Source organism: Sinocyclocheilus anshuiensis, unplaced genomic scaffold (assembly GCF_001515605.1).
Source record: "Sinocyclocheilus anshuiensis isolate Anshui unplaced genomic scaffold, SAMN03320099.WGS_v1.1 scaffold63, whole genome shotgun sequence".
NCBI classification, from domain to species: domain Eukaryota; kingdom Metazoa; phylum Chordata; class Actinopteri; order Cypriniformes; family Cyprinidae; genus Sinocyclocheilus; species Sinocyclocheilus anshuiensis.
The window spans coordinates 1,124,176-1,137,458 of NW_015552625.1; the positions used below are offsets into that span (position 1 = coordinate 1,124,176).

A 13,283-nucleotide genomic window follows, 5' to 3' on the forward strand; every position below is an offset into this window, starting at 1 on the left:
TGCTCGTGAAATCTTCTTGTTGCTAAGAGGCTGAGAGCACACTGACACTCCACTTCAGCTCTTAACATCATTAAAATGAATACTGAGGGCTTTTTATGGAATATCATTCCACTTAGGATTCCTTGACTGTTGTGGCAAATGTGTTTACAGCTCAGGTGTGGGAAAGAAAACGTGCGATGCCAGAGCCGAGAGCGATTCAGTGAGGTTAGCTTCCATAATAGCTCTCCAAAACACCAAAATGTTACTTTCTAAAAGCCTCTAAAATCTCCCCTCCTTTTGTGAACTTACATTTTGCAGCCGGTGGCCCTTTTTTTCCCTCGTTCTCAGATTGCCTGCTCTTCTCTCCTCGGTCAGGGACGTTGTCAACAGCCAGTCCACAGATATGTCTCTAGAGGCTGTTTCTTTTTTTAAATGGTGTATAATTATAAACCTCCCTGGATACAAAGAGCTCTTCCAGGTCTTAGTGGGCAGTCAGGTTTGCTTTTAGAAGACTGTCTTTCCCTAGACAATGATCTTTTGAGCATGTTCTGCACATATGGTGTATATCTTGGCTAGACTCCCAATATTGTAAATCACTCTTGCAGTGCAGACGAAGGTAAAGGTGGGTCATCAGCGGCTTTCATTGAACACATACATCTTTATCATGAGTCACTGTGCAGGGAAATACACATAATCTCACAAGGTCTCGCCAGCTGCTAGGTTAAACACTCTTGAAATCCAGATGTTTCTTTCATTTGCCTTGAGGGCGAGTCTTTGATAAATGGTGAGATCTTTGCACATGCAAGTGCAGTGACATGTTGGGTAATTGGAGCGTGTCAGATACCCCTCTCAAAGATATGCTGTCTTCTTTGCACTCCAGCTGAAAGTGTTTATAGTTAGTGCTCAAATGCTTCAGTAAATTAGGCTATATGTGTAAAGCAGGAAAAGACTTAACTAAGAGTTGTTCTTACCATGCCGGTAAAATAAGCTTTGAGCCCCATAGTAATTATGGTTTTATGATGCTAATAAAAAGGAATTAATGGGCTGGGTGTGAAAGCCACATACACCTGTTCCTCCTCAAGATCTGCTTATTACTCACTATTATCGAAACCTTATACTGTATACGAAAGAATCACAATAACACATAGTATGTTTTGTGGATTTTAATAGACTTTTCTCTTTTTTTTTTTAAAGTCCTTGTCCTGGTGAATCAAACAATACACTGAAGTGCATTACAGTGACTAAGCTTGGCTTTCTTTCATCTTTATTTGGAAAAGCAGTGTATATAATTTGTATTAAGTGGTCCAAATTTGCCCGTTTCAAATTGCAGTGGTAGATCCAATCCATGAATCATTCAGGCTGCTTTTCTTTTGTGGTTTTTTAAAAGTCATGGAGACTTCCTGAATTCAAAGTAAACAGTGGTACAATAACATATCAACTGTTTAAAAATTTGGGGTCAGTAAGGTTTTTTTAATACTTTTATTCAGCAAAGAGGAATGCATTAAATTGATCAAAAGTGACAGTAAAAACATATCATGTAACAATTTCTATTTCAAATAAAATTGTATCAGTTTCCACAAACATGTTAGACAGCAACTGTTTTCAACATTGATAAAAAACTTTTTTTTTTTTAATGCTTCTTGAGCACCAAATCAACATATTAGATTGATTTCTGAAGGATCATGTGACACTGGAGACTGGAGTAATGGCTACTGACAAATTCAGCTTTGCCATCACAGGAATAAATTACATTTTAAAATATATTTAAACAGAAAACAGGTTAACTAATTAAACTGTTTTACTGTATTTTTGATCAAACAAATGCACTTTTCTTGAGCATAACAGACTTTTTTCAAAAGCATTTAAAAAGGTAAAAAGAAAGTATGTATTTTAGTTCTGCTTTACTATTGCTGTTTCTTCAAAGTGGTTTGTTTTAGCCAAAATATATGTTGCTGCTGGGCTGATTTGTTTGTTTGTTCTTCTTATCCATGATATCTTAGGCTTGACAGTCTTCCCTGAGAAAACACTGACACAATGTGATCATGTACAGATGCTTCTGCTTTCCAGAGCACTTGTGTGACACTAATGTGGTCATCAACATCACCCCCTCTGTGCCTCTGGTTCTTAAATCAGGAGATGACTTAACTTAGCTGAGAATATATACACATGCTTGGCTTAGCTGCTTGCGTCTGTTCTGTTTCTCTTCTCGACTGTTTCCATGATTTATCATCGTACACTGTATGCCAAGCAGCTAATCAGGAAGCAAAGTAGTGTCTTAATTGAATGTTCTCTGAAAGCGATGTGTGTCCGGGGACTCGTGTTGGTCCTGCTTCCTCTGGCTCGGCTGCACAGCTGCAGGTCACGCTGTCAGGGTGACGACAGGAAGAGCCAGTCCAGGGGAATTAGTTTCTCTCCTCGAGGTTTTTGGGGGTTAATGCTGTTCTGTTACTGTTTTGGTAGGTCGGGTTATGGGGTCCTTCAAGTACATCTGCATGATGAAATGTCATTGACAAATGATAAAGAACAGGTTTGAATCTGTAACCTATTGATCTAGATTTCTTTGAACGTGGTTGAACTCAACCAAAGAAGCCCGTGTTAATGTAGCATATGAAGGACAGCATATGAAAAGTAAAAGAAAAATATTATGGAAGGACACTCAGCATAAAAAAAGAGCAAGATTTTAATTAATCTGATTACACAATTGGAAGAAAACCCTGTTTGCAAACATTTCATGGCACAGCACTGCACCCTGCTGGAAACAGTCAGAAGCACAAGGGAAAGTAAAGCAAAACTACATGAATAATGTTGTACTCTAGACAGGGTCATTTACAGTTTATAACTGACACATGCATTTGGCTCTGTTATTTGCAGTTGGATGAGCTTGTGGCTTTTCATAGAGCATCTGTCTATTTATAATAAGTATACAAGTGAAAAAAAAAAAAGCAAAAACAAAAGAACTTTCAGATTTATTTTATTTGAACAAATACATATAAATATTATGTTTTTTTGTTACACTTTCGAAAATAATTAACATAGGCAGATATATCTAACAGTGTAACAAATTCAATATTCAGCCCGCTCATGGTCAATAGAGTCGAATGTGCAATTAAATGTAAGTATGCAGTGCATTAACAAAACTGTGCATTTATACACTAAATATTCTCCAAGATAACAAAGGAACTTCTGTGAATCAATGAGCTGAATGAAACACATTATTCTGCTATTAAAACAAAAAGGTGCACTAAAACCACATCAGCGAGTGCTGCTCAGTCATTTAAACAAGGCTTTTAGGATTGAGTCAACAGAAGAGTGTTGTGCTTGGCCAGTATATTTTTCTCCAAATGTGGCTGCCAAAAGCAACGTAAAAGCTAATACTGCTCACAGTGAGGGTTTTCTCTGCAGCTGAATAATAAACCACAATTCAATCATTTAATACTGCTTAATTTGGTATTCTATGCTGAATACTGACTCCACTGTTAAATATTATTTGCAGTGTGAGGAGCATGTGGCACTTGTGTGCTGTGGTTCACAGAGCTGCAACTTGAATATATCATATAGACTTTCTTTAAAAACACCATTCTCATTTCATTCATTTACACTACATTGTACATTAAAGCTGCCTATGTTAATATGACTATGCAAACATGTCAAATGTAAATTGTTAAAAAGTCAGTATTAAAACTTTCATTCAATATTAAAGTGTTTTATAGATAAATTCTTAAACTTTATTTAATAACCTTGTAAATGTATGGAAAAGTACAAAGATGGTCTATATACATACACTAAACCTGCAAGGCACAAGTTTTACTATATGAAACAATATATATACATATCGTAAATAATGTAAACATACCAATGGTGGTTACCTCCTTACCTTTTAGTTATATAAAATGAATGCATGTGCATTTGTGTGCTCATGACATTTGTGTTTTTCTGTCAGAGAATAGGACACAGCATTCGCTTTCTCTGTAGCTGAATGTCCAAATCCAGGAGAAGGCTCAAAAAGTTCCTGTTAGGATAGATTGCTCTTCGCAGTACAACTGTTTGGATGGCAGTGTGGAGAGTAAGACGCTGACACAGCATAAGGTACGCTAGAACCAGAGTGGCAGACCGACTCATTCCCATGATGCAGTGAACAAGCACCTTTCCTATAGATAAAAGACACCATAACTGTCAGGAGCAGACTAATACTATAATTGAAACTAACCACTTAATTTCCTTAAAAATAAGATATTATAATGAATTTCCGAATGAAGTGGAGTTGTTTATTAAGTTCAGAGGAAAATGAGGTATAGAGGAAATGTAGCTTTTTTTCTTGGGAGTCTTTTTGTCTAAAATCACCTGCAGTAAAACATACCTATTTGTTATTTTAGTACAAAACGTAAAAATCTAAGTTCAACAATGTTGAAGGAATTGGTGGTATTGGATTGTATGTCAAATTAGTATTTATGTAATGTGTTATTTAGGATAGTAAAAGGTTGTATAAATACTATTTATATAAATCAGTGTTTTAGTTTCAAAGAAGACTTCAAAATTCTCCTCAGGGCATTTAGATTGCCTTGTTTAATTTTTGCATTACATTAATATCATTGACTGTGGTCACTTACCATTCTTCTTCCTCAAGGCTTTGTGGATGAAATCAGAAGCAGGTTTAAAGTATACACTAAGATCAAATGATGAAGAGTCATCTGCTGGGATGCCATAATACACAATTGTATTGCCGTAATAACTCTGGTCTCCAATGCTGCCTTGCTTGGAATGGGCAGCATTTAAGACATGAGTGATGCCCATTTTCTTCAAAGCATTTCTATTTTGAGCAATGGCCCTATAGAAAAAGTGAAATATGTGTTATGTAATGAAACAGGGCAAACACTATGGCAGTCATTAAAAGTGATTTATAGAATCGAGTTCGCTAGAAGGATGCACAGTATATGTATGATTGAATCTTAAGCAAAAAAGTTACTTTGATAGAACAGCAATATTATAATAAAACTAAATATAAACCACATAGACATTGCTCGCGTGCTATAAATCTTTAAATAAGCGCCATTTGCATATAATAAGCTGCATCACCACATGATCATATAGGCTAGTACTTACACGTTTCCGATGTACAAGTTCGGCCAGACCTCGTCGACTGGATTTAGATCAAGTTTACATGTGTCCATAATATTCTCTAACTCCTTCATAGCCAGGAGTCCGTGTTTATTTTTCTGAGCTGTCATTCTTCTGAATTGACCCAGATCCGATTATTATGCTCGTGAACATGCGTTTCTGCTGTTTTCCCGAGGCTTCAGTAGGCTATACATAACGGGTTTGGCACGCCGTGATCCACACAAACAGGTGCTCTTTATGACGCTGTTCGGTCACCCGATACCACTGAGCATCTCAGAGCTCCGCTGATGATAGATGTCTGCGCGTACAACACATTCTGCGAGCAGCTGTGTCTGTGCCGTGCAACGTAGACCTCCTCCAGGGGGCGCCTGGTGGCTCAGAAAGTCAAAAACATCAGGTGAGTCGCATTCAAATCTTCGGATGTTTTTATCGTACTGGAAATATTTTTACGCGAAAAAATAGCCTATAATATGTTAAATATACGAATCCCAAGGCATGGTATCAGACAGCAAATGCAGATAAATTACGACATTAGCCTACTATTATTAAATAAAATACTGTCTAGGCCAGTAATCACAAATGACTGTTCCATCCTGACTAGCGCGGAAAAAAATAACAGGCACCACACACGGTTGTGTACTACATCGTCATCGGTTTAAACCTAATAATAACATTGAAAACTTTAATAGTCACTGAATTGACAATATACTTTAAAGCATTCACATTTGTTAATTATTATTTACACACTTCGTACCCCGGCTATTTAGGACAAATACTATTTATTTCGTGTTAATTTCCATTCTAGCTTATTCCATTTCTGTGGTAGGACATTGTGGTCTGTTCCACAAGTTAAGTTTAGAGATGATTCATCCGATGACGAGAGAACAGGACAATAAGTGACAATTGTGTTGCGTGAACATCAGTGAACATTTGGAGTATTGTACTGCATAGTGGAACAAAGAGGCAAACAGAGTATCAGTGTTTGCTTATCAGCTTGGTTTGAATACATTTGCATAGGCTTACTTCAGTTCAGTTCAAGATTTAAATCCTTGGAAGATTCATGTCCTTAATCACTTTCGGTCAACTTCAGTCTTGATCAGTTATATAAAAGATATACAGACTGTGAGGTTTAATTTGTGCTCAGTGTTGTGAGGTATTCAGTAAATAAATAGGCTACTGTTTATTAATTATCAAATAATAATAAAACAAATAATACACAAATAAATCATTTATTTATTAGTTAAATTAAAAATGAACATTTACAGAGCCCAAAATGACCCCTTTATTGACCATATATAGTACAAGTATTGCTTTAGAATTCTTACATATTGAATTAAATTTAACAGAAGTATGACATGACACAAAGCTATTATTATAAATAAGAGGAAATGTTTATAATCATGTTAATGATAGTTGTTGATCAGCAGTAGGCCTACTGTTCAAATGTTATTAGATGCTATTTTTAATTTACAGATTTCTGGATTGCATACTTGTTTAAAAAAAATACTTTGACTGCGCCTTGTTGTTTAATTCATTGTTGAGAGTTATCAACTGCTTCAGAAATCCTCGGTTTGGAAAGATCCATCTTCTTTCTTTCACTTTCAAGATTGCAATATATCATTAGGTAAGCGAAGACCAGGGCCCGTTCGTCGTACGTCGCTAACTCAGTTAGCTGGATTTGATTGTTGACGATTTGGCCTGATCTTGGATTGTTTGGTTCTTCGAAGCTGATCCCGGAGTTGCTGTCATAGCAACAGGTCCATAAATTTACACCTGATCGGGAGCAGGCTTATTTCATGTAAACAGGATTAGATTGCATCTTTTTAAGCAGAATTGATACTTAAAATCTGCCCGCTACCAACGCTACTTTATTACAAGCGTACCCTACTAATCCAGGGACAATAATTTAAAATAATAATAATTAAAAAATTAATTTAAAGATAATATAATAATGTTGTGTAGTCTTTAATACTATAGCCAGTTTTACTCACTGAAATATTTATTCGTCATAAAATTATTACTTCATAACTGTATTCGAGTCTTACACACATGCTATACAGATAGTGTAGAGTCGTGCATTGATTTGAGTGCTGACAGCTATTATGGGAGGGGCTTGAAGGAGCGCAGGAGATGCAGATAACATGATCTTGACCCTTAAGAAACTTTAATTAATGCTGTCATGTAACAAATCTGTTCAAATATAAAATTAAATGAATTGCTAATTACTACATTGAAATAAAAATGGAAAGCCTGTATAAATATTAGAAATCGTGAATATAAATAACTGGGAATCATGTAAAAAATTAAAAGTAAAATAAAAACAGTGCACATTTCATTTATCTATTATAACATTTATGTAGTTTTGTTCGCTTGGCTGTTTCCTTATAAAAGTCCAGAAATTTGTCAAGTTTTTCGTCAGGTGTCTTTTTTAATTATATGATGTCATTACGTTGCTGTCTTGCCGCCAGCCAATCGCTGCACTGCTGATCGTGGTTTCGGGTATCGATACATAACCCCTTTTAAACCGACCCATGAACGCGCAATTATCTCAGATAACTCAATCCAGCCATACTAATCATCAACAACATGTTAGTTAGAAGAACCAAATTAGCCAGATCCTGATTAGCGCGATGATATCATCTTGGATGTGACATTTTATCTCGGATGTAATAAGCGACGTACGAAGAACGGGCTCCAGAGCAGCTGAACGGCTCACTCCCACAGCACAATGCACAAACACTTTAGCTGTTGAATAAAATATGCTTCAATACTTTATCTATTCTCTATTATTAACTGATAAATACATTTCGAAAAATCAAAAATTTAAATTAATTTTAAAAAGTAAAAAAAAAATCCTAACAAGTGTTCATGTCTAAAAATGTCATGCTGTTTTTCAAAATGGAAATTATGTTTTTTACATACCACCTGTTGTGCTTAGAGCATCATGAATGTAGTGTGCTGAAGGGTATGAAAATGGTGAAATGTCAAATGTAGGCAGGTCATTTGCTGGCACAGCATAGTACTTTACGGTTGTTCCATAAAAATCATCACTTCCTTTGCAACACATTTTACCATGTGCAGCATCCAAAACATGAGTTATACCGAGTCTCCATAGGCCATATCTGTCGTGAGACATGTACCTATATATGAAAGAATGGCATAATAAAGGGTGATTGTTTTCTTTTAATCAACACCTATGAAAAAGAGAAGTCCCACATAAATGCACTTACATGTTCCCCAGAAACAAATTAGGCCACACTTCATCGACATGGTTACAGGATAACGGACCCCCATGTAAAATATCCTCCAGCTCTTCAATAGAGGGACTTTCAGACAAAATTCGATCCACATTCTCCATTTTCAGGAATAACAGAAGAGCAGTGGCTTTATGAGTAGGCTACATGAGTAACATTTCCAGGTGTGACACTTCTGCATTACACTGTTTACCCCAGTAGATGTCAGTGTATGGCCATTAATTCAACAAGCATGTCCTTTCCCAATTATTGTCAAAAGCCCTATTCAGACGGGACTAGTTTTACAGGGGGTCGTTAGAGAAATGTGTGTTTCACAGACGTACTTGGTGATTTTAATCACGTCCGAATCTGCCACGTCTGTGTTTTTCTCACACAACCTCTGTAATAATTCCAGAGCAAATTACCAACTGTTTTTCAGCAAACTCAGTGATCCTCTGAGAAAACTAATCCTGTCCGAATGCGAATGTCTGTGATTGCTGGTGATATTTTTTTTTTTTACAATGCGTTTCCTTGTGCGTTTTGGCCAACGTGAATTACCGTATCGCGCGCATGTTTGATATATTTGCCTCCCGGGGGTGTATTCCAGAAAGCACGGTTAACTTACCGTCAGCTAAACCCTGAACTTTCGGTTGATTAACCCCAAACCTTGCTTACTCTAGGTATCTGGTTCCAAAAACGCGTCCGGGAGTAAGTTCATTTAACTCAGAGTATGTTCCTGGTTAAAGCCCCGTTCACGACTTTTTCGCTGCTTGTCGCTTGTGGCTGGCAATTGAGGTCGCTAGTGGGCGTTCCCACTACTGGTTGCCTAGTTACCCCGTAACACTCCACTACAGCAGGGGCATGTTGAAGCTCAAACCGGTGTGCACCGATTTGCTACGGTTTCCGGTTTGAACGTCATGTTTCCTGGAAACGGTGTGCAACGTTTTCTCTTGTTTGGTGGGTGTGTCAAACATGTTTCTATGGCTCTGCAGCAGATGAATTACGTGCTCTCCACTGACTTCACTCCCATTGGTTGTCGCTTGCGAAATTCGCTGCTTATTTGCATAAAGTTGAAGAATTCTGAACTTTTGTCTCTTGACTCGCATCACTGTCACGTGTGGCATCAAAGCACCGCAAGAGCGTTTCGAGAGCAGCCGGTTTGAAATGTCTTTTATATAATTATTTAATTAATTTAATTTTTTTGGTTTGTGAAAAGTGCACATGCAAAGAGCATGAATAAACAGCAGAGGGCACCATCCTCCATGTGTGAGACGATAATATAAAATGTAATAAATAAATATATATAATATAATAACATTACCTTGTCATAGTGTTTTATAATTTATACAGATAACTGTTATATATGCGAATAAAATAAATATAATAACCATATTAGAATAATATATTACCTTCTTTATTACTTATATTAGCGCTTCATCATTAACATATATATATATATATATATATATATATATATATAAGGATATATTACATATTGTAATATTATATAATGTTTGGCTATTGTAATATCAGCGTCAGGTAAGATTACTCACGTTCATTTCTGCGCTCAATTACATAGGCTAATGTTTTAATTACATATGTACTTTTATGAAAATTAAACATGGGTTTACTACAAATAAATAATAATAAAAAAAATAGTTAAACCAAAGTAACCACACATTAATATGGTTTTGCTATATAGCCATTTAGGTTCACTATGGTATTTGTAGTAAAACTGATTATACTAATGGTAATCAATCCGAATGACTAACTTATACGCAATGCACGCATACAGAGCGCGTGCTCTCCAAAACGCACAGATGTACAAAACAGACCCTCCCACCTCTGTAATAAACACGGATATGTTAGTCCCGTCCGAATTGATAGTGGTACATGAAAATCGCAGACGTCACGTTACTTTATTAAAGTAGTATAACTGATTACATTTGATCACTTTTTGATTACTTTTCTAAATATGCAATGTTTTCAACTGTTAATCTTTTTGAAACATGTAAACCAGGCAGGATTAACATTACAGTAGGACTCACTCAACACTGATTACTGTCAGACTTTCAGAAATCCTTCATCACTCGGATTAGGGTTATAATAATTTAATTTTTCAAGCACAGCCACCACAAAATCAGATTTACTTTGAGATTGTTCTGAGATTAAATACATATTTAAAACCATAACAAGGTAGTTTAATAGCTATGATACTGTTTTTGAAATCAAATCTTTGCATAGCTATGACAGGAAACACTGGCACCTAACAATGGCTTGGGAAAAAAAAAACAGTTAATCTTAAAAAATAAATATACATCAACCCAAATAGGAAATAAAACAGTTATCGAATAAGCATGTGTCCTAAACTCCTGAAACATTGGTGTCTCATATTTTAAAGCAGTCAATGCAATGTATGAAAGATATCAATTAAATCTGTATGTGGGTATTATAATTAAATCTCTTTGTAATCGTTAACATTTTCATAAGTAGCCTAACTGTAATTTAATTACACAGTAAACTGTAACTGATTTATTTTGTAATTAAATTACGTAATTTAGTTACATGTAACTAGTTACTCCCCAACAGTGGTTGGACCTGTGATACTGAGAATACGCCCCTTCATTGAACGTGTCTCTTCTGCGCTGCATTGCGTTCTGGGCTCGTCTGCTTGCCTGTTCAGAGTTGATCCTTTTAAAATCACTCAAAGCATTTCAAAATGCACGTTCATAATTGCTGTTCTGTATATACTTTTAATTAAATCTCTTTGTAATCGTTAACATTTTCATAAGTAGCCTAACTGTAATTTAATTACACAGTAAACTGTAACTGATTTATTTTGTAATTAAATTACGTAATTTAGTTACATGTAACTAGTTACTCCCCAACAGTGGTTGGACCTGTGATACTGAGAATACGCCCCTTCATTGAACGTGTCTCTTCTGCGCTGAGTCTGAACTGCAGAGAAGGGTCTGGCTGCAGCTGGCGCTTGCACTCTCAGACGTGCATTCTCAGGCTTGCACTCTCAGACTAGACCAAATAAAAAAAAATAAAGGTCTAGACCCTTTTGGATTCGGGGCGGAACTTCGCTGAACGAGGAGTTCATAAACAAACTGAATGAACTGAAGTGTCGTTTCTGAACGAACTAAAGGAAAGATTGACCTAAATTGAGTGATTCTAGTGAATCGATTCATTTGAATGAATCAAATCCCCCACCACTATTGGTTGCAATCTGTCCGAGCACGCGCCTTCCCTGTCCAAACGTTCGCGCTTCGAGTTTTCCCGCAACATTCTCGAGAAGTTAGTAACGAGAGACCCGAGCGACGGTTGATTGAGGCGCGACAAACGTCCTTCTTAACACCGCGAGCAGCGTCCACTGGCCTGCGGGTGTGCTGTGGTTTGTTTAATCGGTTTTATCGAAACAGTTTTGGTTGGCTAAGCTGTAAAACACACCCCTCCCGTGAGGAGTAGACTGAGCTCAGACAGGAGTTTGATCATCAGCATCCGCTCCGCATTTTTACGGTGTGCTAACTACCTATCCGCCTCCACCCTTATGGATTTTACTGTACCGTAGTTTTTTTAAACGACACATTTGAATACTCGATGCTTGTTTGACTAGGAAGCTGTATTTTTTATTAGACGGGTGAGGTAAATACAGATGATCACACACATGTAGCCGTTGTGAAGCTAGCTGAGGAAGTGAGTGGACTGTTACTTTTCCATCCCTGTTTGGTGGAAGGAGTCGCTCGTCTTGATGATTCACTGTTATGGAGACGCGAAATGCCACATAAAGGCTGATCTCTGCCTCTTCCAGAGAGACTAATATCTTCGCCATCATTTACAGGATTACTTGGAGCTGTCTGCAACTGTATAGTTAAATGAGTTAGCTGGGGTCCGATCATCCACAGCTAGCCCATTAGTCAACTCCCCAAGTGATTCGTTTAGTACAATATTAAGTTTATGTCGTGTCAGTCTTTTTTTTTTTCACCGATAGTCATTTAGATTGCGTTTAGAAAATGTCCTTTTTCAATTTTCGGAAGATATTTAAGCTGGGCACGGAGAAGAAGAAGAAACAATATGAGCACGTTCACAGAGACATCAACCCAGAGGAGGTTTGGGAGATCGTGGGAGAACTTGGGGATGGAGCCTTTGGAAAAGTCTACAAGGTAAATATCAACCAGTAACGTTAGGTGATTGTGTCACCTGGGTGTATTTGTATTTCTCCCTAGCTCTACTGATTAATCTTAAAGGTCCCATATTGTCAAAACTGAAATTTCCTGGCTTTTTTCACGATTACTGAAGTCTAGGGTCTATTTAACTACCATATAAGTTTCAAAACAGTCAGTCCACAGTAAAATTCACACAGCCTGCTTAAAGTTCTAGCTATTTTTCACGAACCGTTGTGACTTCCGTAAAAAGTTGACGTCAGAACTACAGTCACCGATTCAGTCACCACCCCGAGCACCGCCCACCGTCCCACTTTTCTTTTTGCCAAACCCCCAGACAACATTTTCTAGTACTGAGCAACAACAACACGGAAACATGTCGAAAAGGTTAACTTTAACCACTAAACCAGATCAGCCGACCTGTAACGTTACACTCTCACTCAAAGGATGGACGATCTGACAGGATTGTTACTATGAGGTGGATCACATCTAACCTGTATAGACCAATTACCGGTTTGTAAACATTCAGGATGCGGAGGCATCATGGTTGCAGAAAACCTGGGAGAGATAGCCTTTACAGCTAGAGAATTTCACGGATACGGTACAAAATAGTTAGGTTTAAAAAGATTATAATTATATTGATTAGATGCCATTTTCAAAATGTTCTCCGCATATTACAAGAGCTTGTCACCCAGCGATAAACACTGTTATTCAACGAAATTGACGTTAGAGAGTGGGATAGTCTTACAGATCCGAAACAGGGATGACGTTTTTTGTGGGCGGAGCCTAT

The 13,283-nt window shown here is 37.1% G+C and overlaps 2 protein-coding genes and 1 pseudogene across 4 annotated transcripts in view; 1 reads left to right on the forward strand and 2 right to left on the reverse strand.

Annotated features, from left to right (window-relative positions):
• Positions 1 to 1,819: 1,819 nt before the first annotated feature.
• LOC107666543 (dual specificity protein phosphatase 13-like) lies at positions 1,820 to 5,371 on the reverse strand. Of its 2 annotated transcripts, XR_001631678.1 has the most exons (4): positions 5,080 to 5,371; positions 4,587 to 4,804; positions 3,854 to 4,127; positions 1,820 to 2,467 (listed from the first exon to the last, which is right to left on the reverse strand). XR_001631678.1 is itself a non-coding variant. In XM_016457935.1 (3 exons), the coding sequence occupies exons 1-3, from the start codon at positions 5,202 to 5,204 to the stop codon at positions 3,916 to 3,918; spliced, it is 555 nt and encodes a 184-aa protein (XP_016313421.1). In that variant the 5' UTR covers positions 5,205 to 5,371; the 3' UTR covers positions 2,977 to 3,915. The 2 variants fall into 2 exon arrangements, 1 of the variants encoding a protein (XP_016313421.1); XM_016457935.1 differs by lacking the exon at positions 1,820 to 2,467 and having other exon boundaries at positions 2,977 to 4,127.
• A 1,210-nt stretch (positions 5,372 to 6,581) lies between these two features.
• On the reverse strand, positions 6,582 to 8,452 carry LOC107666544 (dual specificity protein phosphatase 13-like; annotated as a pseudogene).
• A 3,181-nt stretch (positions 8,453 to 11,633) lies between these two features.
• LOC107666433 (STE20-like serine/threonine-protein kinase) overlaps positions 11,634 to 13,283 on the forward strand; it is a 57,072-nt gene continuing 55,422 nt past the window's right edge. The window contains exon 1 of one of the 2 annotated variants that reach the window (XM_016457750.1): positions 11,634 to 12,493. In XM_016457750.1, coding sequence (XP_016313236.1) covers positions 12,344 to 12,493 — 150 coding nt within the window. In that variant the 5' untranslated portion in view covers positions 11,634 to 12,343. The remainder of the gene's footprint in view (positions 12,494 to 13,283) is intronic. The other variant, XM_016457751.1, reaches the window with a different exon arrangement.